Genomic DNA, 22,785 nt, shown 5'->3' with positions numbered 1-22,785 from the left:
AACAAAAACTAAAAAAAAAAAAACCCAACTACAAATAAAAACTAAAAAAACCCTAACTACAAATAAAAACTAAAAAAACCCCTAAATAACTACAAATAAAAACTAAAAAAAACCCTAAATAAGTACAAATAAAAAACAAAAAAACCCCTAACTAACTACAAATAAAAACTAAAAAAAAAAAAACCTAAATAACTACAAATAAAAACTAAAAAAACCCCCCCTAAATACCTACAAATAAAAACTAAAACCTCAAAGTTAAACCGACAAACAAAAAAAATACCAGACACAGGCTTGTCAAAAAAAAAAGTCTAAATGTGCTCAGTCTTAGGCTCATCCTTCCCTTAAAAAACTTCGGAATTTAGTTTAAAAATATGGAAAACTCTTTACAACACTGGTCCAATGGGCATGTGCATTCTTTTTATTTCTATACAGAATGAAAACAAACACCATACAGACAAGAGTAAACCACACCTTTTTTTTTTTTTTTTAAAGAAAAAAATTCAGGTTTAATGTTCCAAAATGGTTTTGTGAAAACGTGGCGGGGGGGGGGAAAAAAAAGCTTCCGTAAAAGAAATAGGAAGGAGTTATTTCAATTTCAGGCCAGGTACAGCCTGCATGGATTTGCAGCAAGATTTGACTAAGAAATGATGGATTAAAACCAAGCAGAGTGCAGCTGGCACTAAGGAGGAGGAATGGAGAGGATTTGCACAGAGAACCCTGCGTGTAAACTATTCCCACGTGGAGTCACAGAGACAGACAAGACTTCGAGGTGCTACTTGTCATTTGTTCCTAGAGAAAAACTACTTTGCCAAGCAGCTCACAGAGTTTTCTACAGCCTTTTCTGGAAGAAATTGATGCAAGCAGCAGGTTTCTGGTCAGCCAGAGAATCCCACTACGGAGCGCTTGTGCTAAGTTCCATCAGCTCTTTGTAAGAAAAAAGGTTGGGGGGGTTTGTAGCACTCATTGTCATAGCAAAAAGCAGTTTTTGTCATGATAAAAGCCTAAACCAAAGGAATTTTAGTTCCATAACTAAAGGAACTCTTCCCCTCAGCATTTCTTCAGGGCACAACTAGAGATTCATACTGAGAAAACAGCATAAAAACAGGGAACCCTTTTGGAATGCTGCACCAACAACCCGGTCAGTGCATTTTCCTTGCTAATGCTCCCTTAATGCAACGAGTACTCTGGGTTACATTCTCTTCAAAATAATCCCTAGGGAACAAGTCATTCCAGAAGCCACAGCAATCATTCCTTGGCACTTCCCTGCACACAGACAGGAGAAGTTCCAGCCATTTGCAACAGCAAGTTTTCCTTTGGAATACCTGATGCCTTTTTTTTTATTATTATTTCCTCCCAATTCATGACATGCAGCAACGTTACCAAGCCAGGAGTCATTTTTCTCTTCAAGCTGAAGGATTTGACTTTGATCTCCCTTTGAGTGGATGACTCAAACACTAATCTTGATGCAAGTGCAGCTAAGACTTCTCCAGTGGAGCAGCAGTGGGCACTGGGCGCTGCCGGACACCACCTGGTGACCAGTCTCTCTTGCTCCCCTCCTTACCCTCTGTTTCATCATCTGAGATGTCTCCCTCATCTTCTTGTTGCTCTTCATACCTATTTTTCAGCAGCTGAGCTGACTCTGGACCTTGTTTTCCTCAAGGAGAAAGGAAAAATACACAAATAAATACCACTCCCAAGTAAAATCCACTTTTTAAACATCACAGGCAAGCATGGCAACACTGAGAGCTCCACTCAGTTCTCTCTCCCTGCCCATGTGGAATTTCGTGTCTTGCAGGTATGAAAATGCTCTCAAAACACTTTTTCTCTCCCTATAACCAGTTTATTAAAAATACCCCAGCTTTACTAAACAGAAAATCCCAACCCACTCTAAACCCTAAGGGTGAAGCATCAATCCCAAATGCCAAGTTCTACACTCGGCATCACATCCTACAGACACCAATATTTCCTTAATAAGAATCTTTTCTACAAATGACATTTACCAATCAGTTTCACTGAATGAAGTTTGCTGTGGGCTTACTTGACTGAGGGTGGAGCTGTGGTGGTCTGTGTCTTTTGGAGGGACACATGCAGTCTGCCAGGAACACCATCATCTGAAAGCAAAGAAATCCAAGCTGAAACTCCCAAACATTCTGCACGTTGGCATCATTTAGGCTGGAAAAGACTTTTAACATCGAGTTCAGCTGTTTATCCAGGGGGTGGATCCCATCCAGCCTCACACTTGGCGTGACCATTTCCCCTCGGATTATGGGGGTTTCATCCTGCTCCCCATCCCTGTGTCCCAGCTCAGGATACCCCAAAACCCCAGCCCAAAACTGAGGTGGAGGCAGCACGAGTGTAACACAGTTACTCCCAAAGGCTGCACTTACAAGTCCCAGGACCATTCCTAAGAACAGAGTTGCCAAACCAAAAACAGCATAGGAGCCCCAGACTGGTATTCCAAGATTTTCTGTTAAATAGCCATGGCCGTGCTGGAATTAAAGACAAGAAAAGCATTTCAGGAAGAGCTCAGCATCATACTGGGGGGATAAAATGAAGAAGAGATGTAAGCAAATACCCTGATCCACATGGACAACTTGAACAATGCTGACATGCTGCTCATCCTGAAACAAAGCAGAGAAGAGTAACTGAGAACTCCTTTAAATCAGCCTCAAACCTGTGTGAAACAACCTCAGCTTGTACATGGACAGCCATAAATTCCCAAATTCCTTTAATTTGGTTCTGCTGACACATGAATTTCAAGATAGTTTTATGTTCTAAGTTCCATCTGGACCAATGGTCAGTGAGAAGCCAGCTGGAACTCTAGTGAAGATATTAAGGATGAAGCATCAGGAGGTTTTATTAAAACAAAAAATTAAGCTATTAGAAGAAAATCAGGTTGTAAGAGCTGAGAGATCTTCAGACACTTAAGTTTAGTGTCTGAATACAGAAAATAACAGAGACCTTGTTAATACTAATTTAATACCCAGTTTCACACATTCCTTGGTGTGGGATAATACCTTGTAAGAGAACCACCCTCACAGCCAGGAATTCCTTCCCAATATCAAACCTAAATTCCCCTCTGACAGTTTGAACCCCTTTTTCCTGTTAGTTCCTGATGGAGAATCCCTCTGTGACTTCCTTGTAGACCCCTGCAAAGAGTGGAAGAAATTTCCTAGGATTTAGCTGGGCAAACCCATCTCAGTGCCACAGAAACCACACAACTTCAAGGGTCAGCAGGTTACCTACAAGAGTTTAGGAAACAATGCAGTCACCAGCAATCACTTTAAGCCTTAAGGTAAACCTTGCTGAGGACATCTCTGCTATGGTGACAATGTTCAGGTCACCTGTGCTATGGTGACAACCCTCCCACAGCTGAGGAAGAATTAGGACACCCACCCACCCACCACATTCACACAGCTCCTGTCCACACAGAGCTGGGAACAGGGAGCAGGACACACCTCAGGACATCTGGCAATAAATTATTGCAAAAACCAACCCAAAACTTACAGGAAAGAGGAAGGACCAAGCCAGGAGGACACTGGTTCAATGGATTTCCATTCCTCGTCACTGATGAAATTAATGAAGGCAGCTTTAGTCCTTGCTCCCTGGTATCTCCTGAACTCTCCATCTTTGCAGCTGTAAAACAACACCACCACCACCAAAAAATCCTTTATTTTATATGGTCCAATATATGCACCAAGCGCAGCATTTGTTTCCACCCAAAAAATTCCCTCCCATCACCTTGCCTATTTTTACATCTTCACTTTTTCAGTGTCAATTCTTTTAGCTGATATTGCCTCTGAAATATTTTCCAAACACCTTGACTAACTCCAAGTTATTTCCAGAACACTGACTCCATGAATACCTTGGCTAGCTTTAGGCTGTGATTCCATAAAAAAAAAAAAAAAGAAGATAATGATCTTCCTTAAGCCCTTGCCACACACCTGCACTGAAGATCAACCTACAGAGAAACAATTGCAAAACAGAAACACCCATGAAAAGGCAGAATAAATAAGGCCTGAAGGGAAAGGAAAAGAAATCATCTGGCAGCAAAAGGTCACAGCAGGTGAGACAGTGGCTGTGTCAGTGAAAAGTAGCTCCCATTCTTAAAGAACATAATAAATCTCATTTATTTGCCCCCCAGAAAAAGGAAAAAATGCCCATTCTCACCTCAAAAAATCTCTGCTGTGTTGAATACTTACTGATAGATAGTAGGGAGAGCTGTGATGATAAATCGTCCACTTAACCCTATAAGAAAAGTTATTTTGAGACTATTTTGAGTATGTTTATGGAAAAAAAAAAAGAGGAAGGAAATGTTGTAACACCCCAAAATACAATGGCATCCCTAGGTATCAATCTTTCAATGAAATCCAACACAACCTTGTGCATGTCAAAGCAGCACACACAGTCTAAAAAACGTCCCTGGATGAAGAACAAGGAAGTTTATCCATGGGGAAAAAGAGAGATCCAGGGATAATTGCTCTATTGGACTGTTTTGGCTGTAGCTCTTCAGAGAGAGACGCTCTCCTTTGCACACATGATCTGCAGCCTCCAGCAACCTTAAGGAAAATAATCCAAGTGAGGAAAGTTTCAAAAGTGATTCTGTAGAAAGAGATCAGCATGGGGAAAGCCACATTTACAAATCCCACACAGACAGGAGAGTTTCAGCAGGGGGAGAGCAGATTGTCTGCACTCCCTTCTACCAACCAAGGGAAGGACTGGAATGGCAAGGCTAAAACCTTGTTTTTTGCTTAAAAAGTACAGCAAAAAATCTTCTTGATATCTTCCAAATCGTGCTCTGGAGAAAACCTCTAATTCCTTTTATCTATTATAGTCTATCCCTTTTATTTATGCTATTTATTCAATTATATCTATTTTATCTATTATCTGACAGTCTCCTCCCTGTGAGGGGAGCTGGAGGTTCCTGTGTGAAACCTGGCACAGGGTGCCCAGAGAAGCTGTGGCTGCCCCTGGATCCCTGGAATTGTCCAAGGGCAGGTTGGACAGGGCTTGGAGCAGCCTGGGATAGTAGAAGGTGTGGTAGGGGATGGAATGGGATGATCTTTAAGGTCCCTCCCAACCAAACCATTCTGAGATCCTATTAAGCAAGATTAGGCTGTTTAGTCACACAGCAATGTGCCTTTGGTAGAGATGAGTAAAAGACTTTTAGTATCCCTATTAATTCTGTTTGCTTCCCAAAAGCACACACTGGAGATGAGCACCCCCAAATCCCTCAGCACCCCGAATCCCTGAGGGGGTCAGGAGCCCCCTCCAGCCCCTCTCACCCGGCTGCTCCGTGACATCCACTTTGGCCACGTTCACCCCCAAGTCCTCTCCCCACTCGGCGAACTTCTCCCACTCGGGCTGCAGGTTCTCGCAGGCGGGACACCAGGGCGCGTAGCTGTGGGAGCAGCACAGCCCCGTCACCACACACCCCACACACATCCCCACAGCCCTCCCCGGCAGCGCCGCTCCCCACTCACAACTCCACCATCCACTCGTCCTGCAGCAGCTCCCTCCACATCCCGTCCGACAGCACCTTCACGGGGCTCGGCCTGCCCCGGGCGGCGGCCGCCAGCGCCAGGCACAGCAGAGCGCAGAGCGGAGCCCTCAGCGCGGCCCGACACCGCCCCAGCGCCGCCATCTTGGCCCCACCCTTCCGCCTTCCCGCCACGTCACGGCCGGGCCCGCCCTCAGAGGAGAGCGGGGGAGGCGGGATCGGGGAATCCTGCAATGGCTGGGGTTGGAAGGGATCTTAAATGCCGGCTCGTTCCACCCCCTGCCATGGGTTGGGATACTTTCCAGTAGCCCAGGGTGCTGCAAGCCCCGTCCAGTTTGGCCTGGCATAGTTCCAAGGATCCAGGGCCGGTTGGGCAACCTTGTGCCAGGGGCTCACCACCCTCACACAGGGAAGGATTTCTTCCCGTATGTCGTAAATTTCCCTTCTTTCAATTTGTACCCATTTGTCCTTATCACAGAGTCATTAAGATCGGAGAAGATCTCCGTGCTCGGTGAGTCCAAGCTGTGCCCGATGCCCACCTTGTTACCCAGCCCAGAGCACTGAGTGCCACGTCCAGTCGTTCACGGGACACCTCCAGGGATGGGGACACACAACACCTCCCTGGGCAGCCCCTTCCAATGTCTCATCACCCTTTCTGTGAGGAAACTCTTCCTGATGTTCAACCTGATCCTCCCCTGGCCCAGCCTGAGGCCGTTCCCTCTCCTCCTGTCCCTGTTCCCTGGCAGCAGAGCCCGACCCCCCCGGCTGCCCCCTCCTGTCAAGGACTTGTGCAGAGCCACAAGGTCCCCCCTGAGCCTCCTTTGCTCCAGGCTGAGCCCCTTTCCCAGCTCCCTCAGCCACTCCTGGGGCTCCAGCCCCTTCCCCAGCTCCATCCTCTGGACACTCTTCAGTCCCTCAGTGTCCTTCCTGAACTGAGGAGCCCAGAACTGGACACAACACTCGAGGTGTGGCCTCACCAGTGCCCAACACAAGAGAGGAATCACTTTCTTAGTCCTACTGGCCACACTGTTGCTGATATAAAATCACAATCCCTACAGTTCCTGGTGAACAGTCCCTCTCTGGCTTCCCTGTTGGCTCTGGCTCCTTCAGATAAGGAGGTCTCCACACGACCTTCTCCAGGGTGAACACCCCCAGTTCTCCCAGCTTGTCTCCATAGCCGAGGTACTCCAGTCCTCTTTCAACTTGGTGGCCTCCTCTGGACTTGCTCCAACAACTTAGGTGAAGAAATTCCTGGATGTGAGGGAGCTGAGGCCCTGGCACAGGGTGCCCAGAGAAGCTGGGGCTGCCCCTGGATCCCTGGAAGTGTCCAAGGCCAGGTTGGACGGGGCTTGGAGCACCCTGGGCTAGTGGAAGGTGTCCCTGCCCATGGCAGGGGGTGGCACTGGATGGGCTTTAAGGTCCCTTCCAACCCAAACCATTCCATGATTCCATAATCTTTAGTTGCTTATGGCAGAAAGTAACAGCACCTGAGTGCTTAATTCTCAAGCAGAAGTCAGGAAGAAGATCAATGTTAACAAGCAGACAAATCCCACATCATCTCACTCCTGTCTCTCCGAACCTGAAGCATTTCCAGGGAAGGAACCTCTTTTTTCATATGCACATACTTTCTTTACCACAAATTTTTTCCCAGCTCCCGCTCGGGAGCAGCTGTGATAATGTCACCTTTCCTTTCCTGCCTGGATAATTTCTTTCCCTCCCCCCTTTGCCATAATTTCCTATCCCACAGTTCAGATCCTTGGCAGCCATTGGGCGGTGCAGGAAAAAAAGAATAAATCAGCATTTGGGGTTTTTTAAAATTTTATCTTATTTTGGCAACTTTTCTCTGGTACAACGTGTATGTTCCTTTCTCTAGGAGAACAGGCATTATTAAGGACTTGTTATTCATTGATTCAGCACTCAGGAATAAATCACTGCTTGCAGCACTCTGCTGACTGCTGTTTTAGGCATAATTGAATTTTTGAAATGTGTTATTGATAATCCATGAATATTCCATTCTGCATCAGCAAATGCAAAGAGCTGTCTCTGGGTAACGACTGGACTCAATGATCCTAAAGGTCTTTCCCAACCTAAACAGTTCTGTGAATTCTGTGATTATCCCTGATAATTTGAGATGTGGTGAGGAATAAGTGCATTAAAGTGTGCTGGGTAACCATGTGTAAATAAATTTACCACTGTGAATAGAAAGATTTCTTCAAAGGCACACCGAGCTCCCTGTGGGAACAGCTTGAAAGACCCTGAAAATTATGACTTCATACCTCCCCTGCTTGGTTCCAGGAATTATTTTAAGTGTAATGACTGCTCTGAATTACTTTTATCTCCGTTTTTAATATTACATTGACATTGCCTTGTTTCTTTGTATAGTTTTGAGAACAAGAAAGCCTTGACCTTATCTTTGAGGCATCTTCCTCCAGCCTGTTCCCCTCAGCCCTCCCAAGCTGACAGGAGAAATATCTGCCTCATCTGTCAAGGCTCACAGCAGAATAAAGAGAGTTAATAACCAAGTGACCTCAAGAAAGAACCACATCTTTCATTCTTTCCTTCCATGTTCTTTTTCAGCGCTGCCACACAGAGGCAGAGTTGAGGCTGCTTCTAAAGGGAAAGAGTGAAGGAAGAAAATCCTTTTTGGTTAGAGATTACCTGGATTTCCTGCTGGGGACACCCTGTCACTTTTCAAGGTGTTAACATGGAAGGCTTTTTCCTTGTCCAAGAACTCGTGGTTTAGGTTGTTTTCCTAAGGTAAAGGGGATTTTCTGGTCAGTTTAAACCTTGCCACCACAAATGGATCAAGGTTGGGGTTACAAAAACACCACCACCAAAGAGTCTTTAAATTTCATGAAAAGAATTGTCCATTTCAAGTGAGCACTAGTGATGCACAGCAAGAAGCACAAGCCCAGATAATTGTTTGACAGAGGGGAAATTATGAATATCTTAACCAGGTCTAGTGGAAGGTGTCCCTGCCCATGGCAGGGGGTTGGAACAAGGTGGATTTTGAGGTACCTTCCAACCCAAACCATTCTAAGATATATTCTCCTGACCACAGAGCAGTTGGGTTTTGATAGAGGATGAAGGATGATGAAATAAGAGAGGCCTGTGTCATCAAGAAATCATCTTGATGATGTCTGTGGCTCATAAAATCAGATCCCACAGGTAGGAGTGGAAATGGAAAGCTTCCTTTGGGCTTTGCTTTCTTTTGAGCTGAAAATAAAAATAAAAAGACTCGAACACTTGAATGCCTCGATGTTGTCCCCAAAGCTAAAGCCACAGAGATGAACAAATTCTCCAAACTCAATCCATTCTGTAAGTGCTCAAAACCACTTCAAAAAATTGCACACCAATTGACTCACTGGGTTTCTTTTTTGCAGAATGTTGATTCATTTATATTTAAAATGTGAACAAATTGAAGCAGTTCTATTCTTCCTTATTTTATCTTTCTTTTTTTCTCCATTTTTTAAGCACCTTTACGTGTCCTGAGGATGAGCTGAACACGAAACCAGATGAACGAGCTGCAGGAGCCCAGCAGTTGCCCACCTGGGGCTGACCTTTTGAAGGACCCCTTGAAGAGAGCAGAGGGTTGGCCAGGTAATGGTTCCAAGCTCTGCAGTCCCTGGATCAGGTACAGCATCAGAGCCCTGACCTCATTCACAGCTCCTGCATTTATGAAATGCCAAGAGATTATGCAGAGAGCTTTCCTGAGTGTGATCATGTGAGGCAGGAGACATGAAGTCATTGTCCTAAAGCCCAAGGTGAAACCAGGCTGTCCCAAAATGTCCCAGCCAGGCCTGGAGCTGCATTTTGTAGTGCTGCAGGAAGAAAAAATGATCCTGGGTAATTTTTTTAGGTGGTTTTGCTAAGGTAAAGGGGATCTTGTGGTGGGTTTAGTCCTTCCCACCAGCACAGAAGCACAATTTGATCAAGGTTGGGGTTACAAAAATACCAAATGTCTGTGAATTTCATGAGTTGTCCAGTTAGAGTGAGCTGTTTCCTGGCTTCAGTCTTTTGGGAAAGTTGGCATCTAGAATTCCACTCAGAGCAGTTTTCTGGGCATCAGCATTAAAAAAATCAAAGTCAAGATGTAATTATTTCTCTGCAGCTCAGGATTTCATTCCAGGAACTCGATCCATACACCAGTGCTCTTTTCCTACAGAAAAATCCTGTATTTCACAGGAAATAATTCACCCTGGCCTGCCTGGACTGAAGCCCCCCAGAGGTGCCAGTGACTTCTCAAGAGCCACACTGGGCTTGGTGCATGTGAACATTCCCCACTGTCCATGGCTGGGAAGGATTAACAGAATCCTCTCCTCCTGCTTGGAAAAATCCCACTGGGAAGCACATTCCCATCCAACAGCCCTGTTCCTTCTGCTCCACGGCACCTGAGCTGCCTCAGCAAAGTTTCACTGTGTCCAAGGGTTCAGGTTTTTGGGAGCAGAGAGTTTCCCATCCTCAGCTCTGCCTTTACACAATCAGTTTGCTGCTTCCCACTTTGGAAAACCACTTGGAAGACCTTGGAATTATTCTCACAATCCTCTCTGCACTGAGAAACCCCAGCAACTGCTAATTATTCAGTAATTAAGTGTCTCTCTGGGGTCGTAATTGTGAGTGTGGCCTCTCCCTGCCTCTGTGTGCTCGTTAGGTAGCAGTTTCCTCAATGCCCAAACAAATTCTCTCTCTCCCATTTGATTGGATTACAGAATTGCTTGAAACTCTGTGGAGATGATTAGGAGAAGTGTGGTCCTGCGCAGGAGTTACCATGGGAACTCAAGTAGGGAGAGATCTTTGTAAACCAGAAGTCAAGCAGGTTGTGTTTCAGACAATTAATATTGCCTCGTTCATTTGCTTTAACTCTTCTGTGCTCTGTTCCAAAGTAGTTTTTATCTCTTTCTCTGTATTAAATTCTGTGTCACGGAGGTTCTGCTCCCTTGAGGATTCATCCCTTGTTCTCCTGCAAGGCCACCTTGCCTTCAGCTTCCCCTTTTGCTTTGCTTTTTGGGGCTGGGGACATCTCTGGGGGCATCCAGTGGGATTTGGTGTGGGATTGGGACACACGTGTGGGGAGAAGTGTCAAGGCTCCCATCCTGTCACTGCAACCAGGACTGGTGGCTGGGCTGAGCAGCTCTCATTGCTTCTCCTGCATGAACCCCTCTGCTCTCTTTTCTAACACCTTGGACTCCTCCAATCTTCTTTTCTTCTAATTCCAAGTTTGGCACTTTAGGGAGGAGCAGCTGAGAACTGTCCCAGTGCCAGTAGCTGTCCCTCTGCTCTCCTCTCTTTCCAAACCCTCTTTTTCCAGCCCCATCCCATCTCCTGATTTCTCTCCCACCTGCCCTTTCCCAGCATCCTGCCATCCTCTGTTTCTCCCCTCACAGCACATTTCATACCTTAAAAATAATTAGCAAAGGAATGTCCTTATTTTCCTTCAGACCTCTGCCTGGCTCTGTGAGCAGGAGGAATTCCCCTACCAAGGGAATTCAATATTCATGTCTTTAAAAAGCAAGCTCCTCCTCAGCCCCCTCCCCTGTGTGCTGCTGACCTCCCTCCCCATGCTGGATATGAAATTACTCATTTTCCCAGGGGCTGATCCATCACTTTGTTGTTTCAGCTCCTCACAAACAATATTTCTGTCCAACCACAGGCAAAAGCTGAGTTCAGCGTAAAACTACTTCGTTTTCCAGCTGCTGTTCAGATCACAGGGCCTTAATCCCCCTTTTTCCACCATCCCACCTGCAGCCACACTTCATCACCTTGGAAAAAGCAAGGGCCAAACCACCAAATTTCCCATTTCTAATCAAAATCCAAGAAGAGTGAGACAACCTCAGAGGACCCCGGGGGAGAATTAGCATTGCATGAGGCAAACCTCCTCCTTTCCCCAGCTCCAGTCTCCGACTGCTGAACGGATTTTGGCAGAAACCTTCCAGAATATTTGTTCTGAGGCAGCCTGGAATACGTCAGCGGGCGAGATTTCAGCTCAGGGAGATGAGAAGAGACTGGAAGCACGGGCTTGCAGTGGGAATTGTTGGGCAGCCAGAAATGGAGGTGTTGGCACTTCCTCTGCCGATTTTGCTGCAAAATATGAGTGTGCAGAGCAAAGAACATGGGCCGAGGACCCTCTCACACACCCACCTGAAGAGCCAGATTAAAAGGACCACCTCCTGCCCTCCAAATCCTTCTTTGTCCAGATAGAAATCCCTTCTGACCTGCTGGTTTTCCATCCCTTTGCACCAGCCTGAAAGATGCTCTTGGTTCTGGGAGACAGCAAACGTTGTGCTGATTGAAACCCATTTTGCTGTGTTACAGTGACAAGAAACCTGTTGCCCTGAGGCCAGCACAGGAATCTGCCTGAGGGTGTCCAGAGACATGGACGGGGAGATGATATTAAGACTGTTTTCTTGTAAAATGTCACTTTTGCAGGAGGAAGGTCTGGGCAGGTATTTTTGTGCTGATTTAGGAGCTCCAGCAGACAATACAAGCATGGGCCTTGTCCAGACAAGACCAAAAAGAGGCCTTATTTAACTCCCCAGTCCACAAAAACATTCCAGCTAGGCCCAGTTTCTATCCCTAAAGATCCATGGGGCAGGGGAGATGTCAGCACACCTTGCATTTCCCTGTCACCGAGGAAAAGAAAGCCTGTCTAACCTGAGAAGCTGGAGAAAGAACCAGAAAGTGCTTATTGTGGCCAGTGCTCCATGTGGATGCATTCTCAGACACCTGCAGACCAGTCCCAGCCTTGTGCAGGCACAAAAGATCAATCCTGGGTGTTCACTGCAGTCCCTGAGGCTGGAGGGATTTTTCTGGGAAGCTGGTGAGGACGTGATGTTGCTTTTGAAGCCAAAAATAATTCTTTCAGATGACTTAATCTGCAGCAGGCCCTTTGTTGCACTGTAACAGATGATGCTGACGAGAGGCAGGTCACGACCTTCTGGAAGATTCTGTTGGATTATTAGATCAGATTAGATTAGATTATCTCCCTGGATATTAAGGTCACAAGGGAAGAGAGGGATAGGCTGATTTTCCATACATCCCCAGGCATCCAGGTGCTTTTCACGGGGGATCACCTCACTCCTGCTTTTCTTTACATCCCTGTTTAATTTACTTCAGCCTGCTCTGTCTGGGCATTGATGCCAACCTCTTTCTAGCCATGTCCTCACTGCTGGGATCAAACCCACAGTGCTGGCTGGCTGCTGGCAGAAAGCCTGCTGCTGCCTCATTTTAAAAAGGATTTTAAATCAAATTGGTATTTTTCTCTTTAAACAAGACATCTCAAATGGAGAGCTCAGCTTCAAAGAATCAAACAGAGCAGCACAGAAAGAGCTCCAGAGCATCTGAGGAGGCAGAGAATGACACTCCCGACCCTGGTGAGGCCAGCAAGGCACACAGAGCTTCCAAAGGCTTCGGCTTTGAGCACAAGGGAACTTTTCTCCTTGTGACTCTTCTATTTTCCAGCAAAAAGAGAAGCACAGTGGTAGCATGGCAAGAGAACAATACTGTTCCTCCAGAAGGAACCGTCATGTCCAGCCAAATGTCTCCTCATTGACACTGCTGGGCTCGGAGTCAGGCTCACAAGAGGATGAACAGCACATCGTGATTTTCCATTGAAAATTCTCCCCCACTTTTCTCCCTGGAAAGACCTTCTGTGAGTAGCCCCATTGCTGACTGGTGCTGATGGATATTCGCTCTCCTGGGCTGGGATTAGGATGGCAGGAACTTGCTTGGACCCCCAAAAATAACTTGCCATCCAAACTCCCTGAGACTGGAAGAATTTAGATCTCACCCTGGATTTATTATTTACATTTGTTTTTCCTGGCCACGTGATTTTGCCTTTATGCAGTGGGTGTGCATTTGCCACACTTTTTCTACCAGACAGCTTGTAAGGTTTGCTAAAAACTTCTCCTGCTATTTTTGTCACTAATATTTCCTTTGACGCCGTGGGGATTGCAGTCCCAGGCCCCGGGGAGCTGCGAGGCACAGGCTGTGATAAGGATGGACGTGCTGGCTCATTCACAGGAGGGCTTTTCTTGTCACACTGTCCCTTCCTCTGCTGCTGTCACTGAAGGCCCGAGGGGTTACACTGAGCTGCCTGCAGAGAGGAGCTGGCTGAGCTTCATGTCCTCTGTAAATTCTAATGGAAACCTATTTTCACTAACAAAATATGGATTTATTCGCTCCTTTGCAATAAAAACAGAGTCACTTTAATCTGCTTTCAGGGCATAATTGAGTCAGTGACTCTGTAATAAGAGCTCAGGCTCCTGTTCCTCGGAGGGAGTACTCTCTGGCACATTTATCCATATTCCTGCTGGGAAGAGCCCTGAACGACCTGCCCACGCTGTAACTGCTGTGTGGGCTTATGCAAAATGTTCCTTCACCCACCATCCCTGCCTGCCTCTGCCTTAAAATGTCATTGAGAAACCAGCCCAGAAACCAGAATTAATGGAGAAACTTCTCTGCCAGGAGTCTGCTCCAGCCTGGACATGCTGACCTGGAGGTGGCAATGCCAAATGTGCTGCAGAGTTTGAAAAGTGATGGGGATGTTGGTTTGGGATTCAGAGGAAAAGCATGGGGACATCTGGTTATATGAGTTCATAAAGTCAGTGAATGGTTTGGGGTGGAAGGGACCTTTAAAAGTCATCTTTTGTTATGACTTTCCATGGACAGGGACACCTCCCACTATCCCAGGCTGCTCCAAGCCCCTCCAACCTGGCCTTGGACACTTCCAGGGATCCAGGGGCAGCCACAGCTTCTCTGGGCACCCTGTGCCAGGGCCTCCCCACCCTCACAGCCAGGAATTCCTTCCCAATCTCCCATCCATCCCTGCCCTCTGGCAGTGGGAAGCCATTCCCTGTGTCCTGTCCCTCCATCCCTTGTCCCCAGTCCCTCTCCAGCTCTCCTGGAGCCCCTTTAGGCCCTGAAGGGGTCTCCAATGTCTCCCTGGATCCTTCTCTTCTCCAGGTGAACACCCCCAGCTCTCTCAGCCTGTCAGAGGAGCTCCAGCCCTTGGAGCCTCTCTGTGACCTCCTCTGGACCCACTCCAACAGATCCGTGACTTTCCTGTGCTGAGGACCCAGAGCAGGATATGATATTCCAACATGGTGAGTGTAGGACTCCTGCCCCACAGGAACAGAAGATGCAATGATGGGAGAGAGTCTGGAGGACAAACATCAAACACAGGAAAAGTGGGACCCAGGGGTTCCTATCAAACATCTAAATCAGAGGCTGGAGCCAAGAGGAAGTTTGATAAAATGGGTCCATAAAGGAGCAGCTTTTCCTAGCACTCAGGCTTGCCTCTCATTTCCATTGATTTATGCTTTTCCTCACATCAACAACAACCCCTTGTGCTGTTGGAACCAAGCTGAATCTCCAGACAAGCAAACAAACAGGCAGTAAAACCCTCCCCAGGAGAAAGGGGTTCATTTTCTGGGTACACAACGCAAGGCAGCAATGGCAGGAAGGGGAACTGGCACTGCCATGCAGCTGAACCCTGCTCTTTAGCAAAATCCATCACTCCTCTCCCCTCTCTGTGCCTGAGCAGTCCCAGGAATGCAGCACCTCCTGCACAGACGTGTCTCATGCTGCCTCTTCTGCTGCAGCATCTCCTCCTCGCCTGTCTGCCGCCTGCAGTGGGATAAGTCAGGTTTAATCACTCCCAAGTCTTATTCATCCAGTGTTTGTGGGGTTGCAGCAGCAATTTGGTGCAGATGGGTAATTCCTGAACACTTTAAAGGTGTAGATTTCACCAAGTTCATAATAGAATTATAGAATTATAAAATCATGGAATGGTTTGGCTTGGAAGGGACCTTAAAAACCATCTCATTGCGCCCCCTGCCATGGGCAGGGACACCTTCCACTAGACCAGGTTGCTCCAAGCCTCATCCAGACAGCCTTAAACAGGTATGAGATGGCAGGGGGATGGTTTTAAAGCAGAAAAGGGTAGATTTAGGTTGGATATTGGGAAGGAATTCCTGGCTGTGAGGGTGGGGAGGTCCTGGCACAGGGTGCCCAGAGAAGCTGTGGGTGCCCCTGGATCCCTGGAAGTGTCCCAGGCCAGGCTGGACGGGGATAGTGGAAGGTGTCCCTGCCCATGGCAGAGGATTGGAACAAAATTACCTTTAAAGTCCTTTCCTAACCAAAATATTCCATGATTTTATGATTCTGTGTCCTTAGAGCCCCTTCCAGTACCTAAAGGGCAGCTGGAGAGGGACTTTGGACAAGGGCCTGGAGTGCCAGGACAAGGACAAATGGCTTCCCACTGCCAGAGTTCAGGGTGAGATGGTTTAAAGCTGGAGATTTCTGGAATGAGAAGGGGGGAGGAGACAGCTGGGACCCAGCTGTGGGAACAGCACAGGGCACAGGAGAGCTGAGAGCCCAGCCCGAGGTGTGACATCCTGCTTTGTCACCTTGTCACCCTCACATTCCCAGGCACACGGGGCTGGTTCCCTATGCTGGCACCGGTGTCACGATCCCCATCCCGTTGTTCCGCACGCAGCTCCCCGTGGAGAAAATCCACCCTAATGAAACGCTTCCCGCACTAATTGGATTGCCACTGCAAACAAAGTCATTATGCTGATTGTCCTTTGCTTTTGGAGATGAGACAGTGAGTGGCAGCTCTCACTCCTGGATCCCTGTGCTGCAAAGTCAAGTCAGGAGAGGAAGAGCTGGTGCGTATGAGGTTCAGGAGGCCACCAGCTCCAACTGTTCTGCTCCTGCTCCAAAATGGGGCAGGGGAGAGGCTCTAAAGTGGACAGGGGACTTTCCAGGAGCATGTCCCAGCTGTGATGGCATTCCCAGTGAAAGGAAGGAGACAGATTTGTCTTTACAAACAAACTGTGGGTCTGCTGCTAGGTAAAGATAGATACAGAGAGATGAAAGAAGCAATGGGAAGAACCATAAATTCCATAAGAAAAGAAAAAGGAGGGTATACATTAGAAGGGAGTCTGTATTAGGTGATTTGGGGAGCCTGTACCTCTCAGCCAATGGAGAAAGAGAGGGAAATGTGGCTGGGAAGTTAGGATAAATAGGAGGCTGTGTCCTCTAACAATCTGAGAGACCCCAGGGAAATGCCCCATGGCCTCTCCCTTTATTCGAACAAAGTTACAGGACTCCTCTGTCTCCTTTTCGGACATAAACCTCTGGTGTTTGTGGATTAATTTTCCTGACACCAGGCACAGCGTGCCCTCCCAGTCCTGGCTGAGTGACAGACACTTCCCAATCTGTGGCTGGAGAGCTGCTCAGGGAAGGGCTGGCTGTGTTCCCTGCTGGGAATGCAGAGATCTCCAGCTGACAGGAATGAATGGTGGGAGAAGGAGCAGGGGAAGGATGGGTACCAAAGGTGTGTGTCAGCAGCAGAGGTGGGATCAGACCCAACCTCCTCTGAGCTTCCTGGTTCTGGAGATCTGGGCTGAACTGGTGCCAAAAATCTGCTCCTGCCTGGTGGAAAAGAGGTGAAGGCAATTTTAGGACACTCTTGGAACAGCCACAATTCCAGCAGGGCTTTGTCATCGTGGTTTGATCAACAGCACATCTCTGCCTGTGCCATCTCCTCCCCCTTTTGTTTTTCAGGTTCTTTAGTCACACAGGGAAATGTCAAGCTTTAAAAAAACTCACAGAACCAAATCCCAAGCCCAAGTGAAAAGGAAAATGCAGCTGCAATTCTGAGGTTGCCTTTCAGGTTCGCTGTGACTGAAATCCTTCCAGCAGTGCCAGTAGGCCACAGGAGGACAAAATGCCATTGGAAATCAAGGTGCCTGGTTGGATTTGGGACTGGTGAAATACACAGCACAAGAGGAAATGGCCTCAAGCAGCACCAGGGGAGGTTTAGGTTGGATATTAGGAGAAATTTCTTCATGGAAAGGGTTTTCCAGCCCAGGGTGGGGCTGGAGTCCCCATCCCTGGAGGAATTTAAAATCTGTGTGGATGTGGCACTTGGGGACACTGGGCAGTGGTGGTCTTGGCAGTGCTGGAATAACAGCTGGACTCAATGATCTTAGACCATTTTTCCAACCCAGATCTGATCCCAGTTCCCAGGGAGGCAGCAGGGAGCTCAGTGCTGGTTGCCATCCCAGCTCTGGGATCAGTCTCCCTCTTCCCTTGTGTGCCCATGGCCAGAGGCCAGTGGGAAGAGCAGAAACCCTGGTCATGGCCAGCTGGCAGCCAGCAGGAGCTTCCCAAGCCCTGTGGTGCCAGAGCACAGAGACAATTTCTTCCATGTCCAACCCAGTGCTGCGAAGGACCATGTCCCTCTGGAGCTGGGGCAGAGCCAGGCTCGCTCCTGTGGAAGCAGCACCCATGGGAAGCAAGGCCAGCCCTGGGAAAGTTCAGCTTGGGAGATTTTAGTGGCTTAGATGGGATGTGGGGCTGTCCAAGCCCAGTTTTGACAATGAGCAGAAGCAACCTGGATATGTTGTGTCCTTATTCCGGTGCTGCAGGAGCCTGTAGATGCCCCGACACAGCAGGTACAGCCACTGCCACTCCAGGACAGCTCTCCAGTGCTGTGACAGATCCCAGTGTCCATCTTCAGCCCCTCCATCTCTCCACAAACCAGTGCAGCCAGGATGGGCTCATCCACATTCCATCCACTCTCCCCACCAGCAGCCAGATGGGGTTGGGAAGCGGGGCTGGGTTCAAGCTGCCAAAAGGCAATGCAGCAATGCCAGGAGGAGCCTTTGAGGAAATCTGGGATCCCAGCCACTGCTGGAATGCTGCGCCTGGGCTGCAGTGTGACATGTGGAGTCCCTGTGTGAGGTGAGGCCATGGCTGGGACAGCACCTCCCTGGTGCACTGTATTCCAGAGCCTCTGGGCAATGTGGAGCAAACTGGGGAAATCCTATCCAAAGACCTTTGGGAAAGCCAAAAGTTGGGAAAACAGGGCACGGAGGGGAGAATTCTGGAGACTGTCCCAACAGATAAACTGTACAGGTGAGGAAACACACAGCTGCTGGGAGAACACCCAAGGAAAAAATCAAAGATACTGTCCTGCTGTGACAGCATCATCCTGATCAGAGGGAAGGAGCACCTCTCCTGTGAGGAAAAGCTGGGAGAATTGGGATTGTTCAGCCTGGAAAAGAGATGGCTTAAGAGTCACCTAATCACAGTCTTCAGGTACCTGAAGGGAGCCTACAAGAAAGATGGGAGAGACTTTTGACAAGGGCTTGGAATGACAGGACACAGGGAATGGCTTCCCACTGCCAAAGGGCAGGGATGGATGGGAGATTGGGAAGGAATTCCTGACTGTGAGGGTGGTGAGGCCCTGGCACAGGGTGCCCAGAGAAGCTGTGGCTTCCCCTGGATCCCTGGAAGTGTCCAAGGCCAGCTTGGACAGGGCTTGGAGCAGCCTGGGACAGTGGAAGGTGTCCCTGCCATGGCAGGGGGTGGGACTGGATGGACTTTAAGGTCCCTTCCAACCCAAACCACTCTGGAATTCTGTGATCTTAAGCAGACAGCTGGAGACATGAACCACGTGCACCACAGGATGAACAGCGTGGCCATTTCTCTGATCCTATCCAAATGTGGCTCCTAGTTGGGAACTGCCTGAAAATTTGGGGGAAAAGAGAAAGTTTAATACCCACACCATTCAACAATGCAGAGGCAATGCAACCCCACTGTGCTGTTCCCAGGGGGGAGAGGAATGTGCTGGAGACCTTTTTGATCTAATAAAAGCAGTGCATAATGATACCCAACGGCGAGGAGCTCGAGCCAGAGAAAAATTCTGGCTGGAAATGAGATGCACATTTTTAGGGGAAGGAGATGAATCACTGGAGCAGCCTGCCCTGGGATGGGATAAACGCTCCAGCACACGGAGCCTCGCAGCCCCACCTGGATCTCAGAGGGAGATGTTTGTGAGGAGCTACTGGCCGTGGTTGGAGCACATCAAAACCGCTGCCCTGAAATCCGGGATGTGTGTTTCCCATGGAAAACAGTCCTACATTGGATCACAGGTTTGGGTTGGGAGGGATCTTCAAGCCCATCCCATTCCGTGGGCAGGGACACCTTCCACTATCCCAGGTTGCTCCAAGCCCTGTCCAGCCTGGCCTGGGACACTTCCAGGGATCCAGGGGCAGCCACAGCTTCTCTGGGCACCCTGTGCCAGGGCCTCACCTCCCTCACAGCCAGGAATTCCTTCCCAATCTCCCATCCATCCCTGCCCTCTGGCACTGGGAAGCCATTCCCTGTGTCCTGTCCCTCCATCCCTTGTCCCCAGTCCCTCTCCAGCTCTCCTGGAGCCCCTTTAGGCCCTGCAAGGGGCTCTGAGCTCTCCCTGGATCCTTCTCTTCTCCAGGTGAGCACCCCCAGCTCCCCCAGCCTGGCTCCGGAGCAGAGGGGCACCAGCCCTTGGAGCATCTGGGGGACAAATCTACACAACCCTTTCTTTTTCCGTGCTCTATTCCCATACTCTGTTTCCCTAACACTTCTCCTGGCTCCCCACACCACACACCAGGATGTTACCCCACACTTTAACCCATGGATTTGAAAAGAAGGGGCTGTGTACACCCAGTTTGGGTTCAGTCGATCACCAAGCCACGCCTCTGTTTGCTCAGTGGCCCAAGATTCCAAATCATCACATCTTAATCCAGTAGAACACGGGCCCAGGGAATACATTTGTAACACTGTCACTTAATTTATTCACACAATCAGATTAGTAAACGAATGTGTGCCAAGCCCTGTCTCTGTTACAGTCCATGGATATTTCTCCCTGCATCTGGATGTCTGACAGTTTGTTTACATGATCATAGACATGAATAACTTAAATTATTTGGCTTAGCACCCTGAGCAGCCTCTATTTTAGCTGCCTGCAGTGGAAGCTCCCAGTGAATTTTAATAAGCCATTAACAATGTGTGCAGGATTTGTTGTTGTCAGCGGAAGGACAGGGGGACAGACACTTGCTGAGGGGTACAAAAGGATTCATAATTTCTTTTCCTGTATAGTTGAGCTGCCTGGAAAGGTGGGTCATCCCACAGACCCTTCCCCAGCTCCTGAGGGAACAGCTGTGCCAGGGAGGGTTAGGTTGGATATCAGGGAAAGGTTCTTCCCACAGAGGGTGCTGGGCACTGCCCAGGCTCCCCAGGGAATGGGCACAGCCCCGAGGCTGCCAGAGCTCCGGGAGTGCTTGGACACCACTCCCAGGCACATGATGGGATTCCTGCAGTGTCTGTGCAGGGCCTGGAGTTGGACTCCATGATCGCTGTGGGTCCCTCCAGCTCAGGATATTCTGTGGCTCTGGCAGTGGGGCAGGAGCTGTGCTGTCACTTCTCAGCTTGCTCTCTTTGAGGAGACTCATGAAAAAGTAAAAGAATCATGGTCACTGCCCAGTTCTCTTCCATCCTCCTGGCAGGTTCCTCTCCAGAGCTGGCTCATGTTGCCCACAATCAGCGGTCTGGAGTTCCCTGGTTTGGAGCTGAAGCATCCAAGCCATCACGTGAGTGTCACTGGGCCTCTGCCAGCAACTGGGTTCCAGCAGCTCCTCAGGGCCTTGCTGCAGCCTTGGGAAGCAGCTTTGCTCCAGACTCCTGCATGCAGGAGAGTTTGTGGCCATGGGGAGCCACATGTGGTGGTGGCTGAGTGTCCTGAGGAGTTATCTGCTCAAAAAGAGAGAAAAGCAACTCCAGATGTTCAGCCCTGGGCTGGGATCAGGTTTGTGCTGTCCCAAATGAGGGAGAGGCACCAGCAGCACATCCCTGTGCTCAGGATGGAGCAGAACTCCCCCTTCCCAGGCAGCTGCCTGTCCCCCAGTCTCATCCCGGTGCCAGTGTCTCCTCCCAAGAGCAAAGATCATGGGGAGATCCCACATCCCACAGATCCCGGGACAGCCAGCAGCCCCCAGCTCTGGGGGTGAACTGGAGCCCAGCACCAATTAAAGGGAACCCCAGCTCCCTCCTGATTCCTTCCCTGCTCCGTCCTGTGTGGAGCTGTAATTAGGAGGAACATGGGCTCGATTCCAGCGTCCTCCCAGGGGGACACTCCGTTCATGTGGTCCTGGCAGCTGGCAGGGAGTGCTGGCAAAGCAGGTTAATGAGGAGTGACAGAGCACGGGTGGGTGTGGGAAGGGCTGCACTGGGAGTTTGGGTTCTTCATCCCATCTGATGGGCTCCAGGAGAGGCCACGAAAATCATCACTCTATGCTGGAGCCAGGCTGGGAGAGCTGGGGGTGCTCACCTGGAGAGGAGAAGGCTCCAGGGAGAGCTCAGAGCCCCTTGCAGGGCCTAAAGGGGCTCCAGGAGAGCTGGAGAGGGACTGGGGACAAGGCATGGAGGGACAGGACACAGGGAATGGCTTCCCAGTGCCAGAGGGCAGGGATGGATGGGATATTGGAAGGAATTCCTGGCTGTGAGGGAGGTGAGGCCCTGGCACAGGGTGCCCAGAGAAGCTGAGGCTGCCCCTGGATCCCTGGCAGTGTCCAAGGCCAGGCTGGACAGGGCTTGGAGCCACCTGGGCTAGTGGAAGGTGTCCCTGCCCATGGCAGGGGGTGGGACTGGATGAGCTTTAAGGTCCCTTCCAACCCAAACCATTCCGTGATTCTACGTGCAGGGATGGCAGAATTTGTCTAATGGCCAGATCAGACAGCAGCAGACCTGGAGGACGGGATTTCAGACAGAAAGGCATCATAAAAAAAAGGGATTCTATTAGAACATCTCACCAGGGAAGTTTTTACCAGAGCCAGGGGACCGTGACCAGCACGTGGGGAAATGACCCACACAGTTTTCCCCAAGCCCAGGAGCTCCTAAAAAACCTTTTACAACCAAATCCTGACCTTGAGCAAAGCCACATCTTAACCTCACTCCTTCCTCCACCCCAGTGAGTGCAAAGCAATGTCCCAGCGGGAAAAGCACCCACCTGGACACAGGTGACACTCGGGGACCACATCCGTGGTGCCAGGGGGTGTGAGACACAACCCCGCCGTGGCTGTGCCGTGCCAGCCCTGCGGGAGGACAGGCAGGAGGCTCAGAAGGAGCGGCTAAAACGGGATTTGCGCACTCTCCTATTTTAGCAGTGCTTTAGTCAGAGCAACACGTACTTCCCGGATATTTTTATCTGTTGCAGTTGGGGAGCGCATCTTCGGGAATGCGGCTCCTTACGCAACATCCCCAGCACGCCGATGTCCCCCAGCCCCTGGGGGCTCCATGCTCTGGCTTCCCGTGCCTGGAGGGGGATATGGCGAGCTCGGGAAGAGCCTGGAGAGAAGCAGGAGCGGTGCATGGCCTCGCTGCTCCGTGTTAGAGGAAGGAAGCACCTTCCTGGTGTTTGTAACCTTTGGAATTTGAGGTGTTTGCCCCTGCAGAGA

The 22,785-nt window shown here is 49.2% G+C and overlaps 1 protein-coding gene across 1 annotated transcript; it reads right to left on the bottom strand.

Annotated features, from left to right (window-relative positions):
- Nucleotides 1-382: 382 nt before the first annotated feature.
- Nucleotides 383-5,657, bottom strand: TMX1 (thioredoxin related transmembrane protein 1). Its single transcript, XM_048307982.1, has 8 exons — nucleotides 5,484-5,657; nucleotides 5,286-5,401; nucleotides 4,203-4,248; nucleotides 3,508-3,636; nucleotides 2,576-2,621; nucleotides 2,388-2,489; nucleotides 2,039-2,111; nucleotides 383-1,654 (listed from the first exon to the last, which is right to left on the bottom strand). Exons 1-8 carry the CDS (start codon nucleotides 5,642-5,644, stop codon nucleotides 1,476-1,478), a joined length of 852 nt encoding a protein of 283 aa, XP_048163939.1. The 5' UTR covers nucleotides 5,645-5,657; the 3' UTR covers nucleotides 383-1,475.
- Between the last annotated feature and the right edge of the window lie 17,128 nt (nucleotides 5,658-22,785).

This window comes from Corvus hawaiiensis, chromosome 6 (genome assembly GCF_020740725.1).
Source record: "Corvus hawaiiensis isolate bCorHaw1 chromosome 6, bCorHaw1.pri.cur, whole genome shotgun sequence".
NCBI lineage: Eukaryota > Metazoa > Chordata > Aves > Passeriformes > Corvidae > Corvus > Corvus hawaiiensis.
The sequence above is the reverse complement of the archived record's forward strand: the minus strand, read 5'-3'. Positions and strand labels throughout refer to the sequence as shown.

Excerpts from the sequence above, each read along its gene's own strand:
- TMX1 (XM_048307982.1), bottom strand. The coding sequence starts at position 5,644 with ATGGCGGCGCTGGGGCGGTGTCGGGCCGCGCTGAGGGCTCCGCTCTGC. Across the intron at positions 2,622-3,507 it reads CTTGGTCCTTCCTCTTTCCT|GATGAGCAGCATGTCAGCAT; the intron begins GTAAGTTTTGGG and ends GCTTTGTTTCAG. Across the intron at positions 2,112-2,387 it reads TAGGAATGGTCCTGGGACTT|ATGATGGTGTTCCTGGCAGA; the intron begins GTAAGTGCAGCC and ends CTTTGCTTTCAG.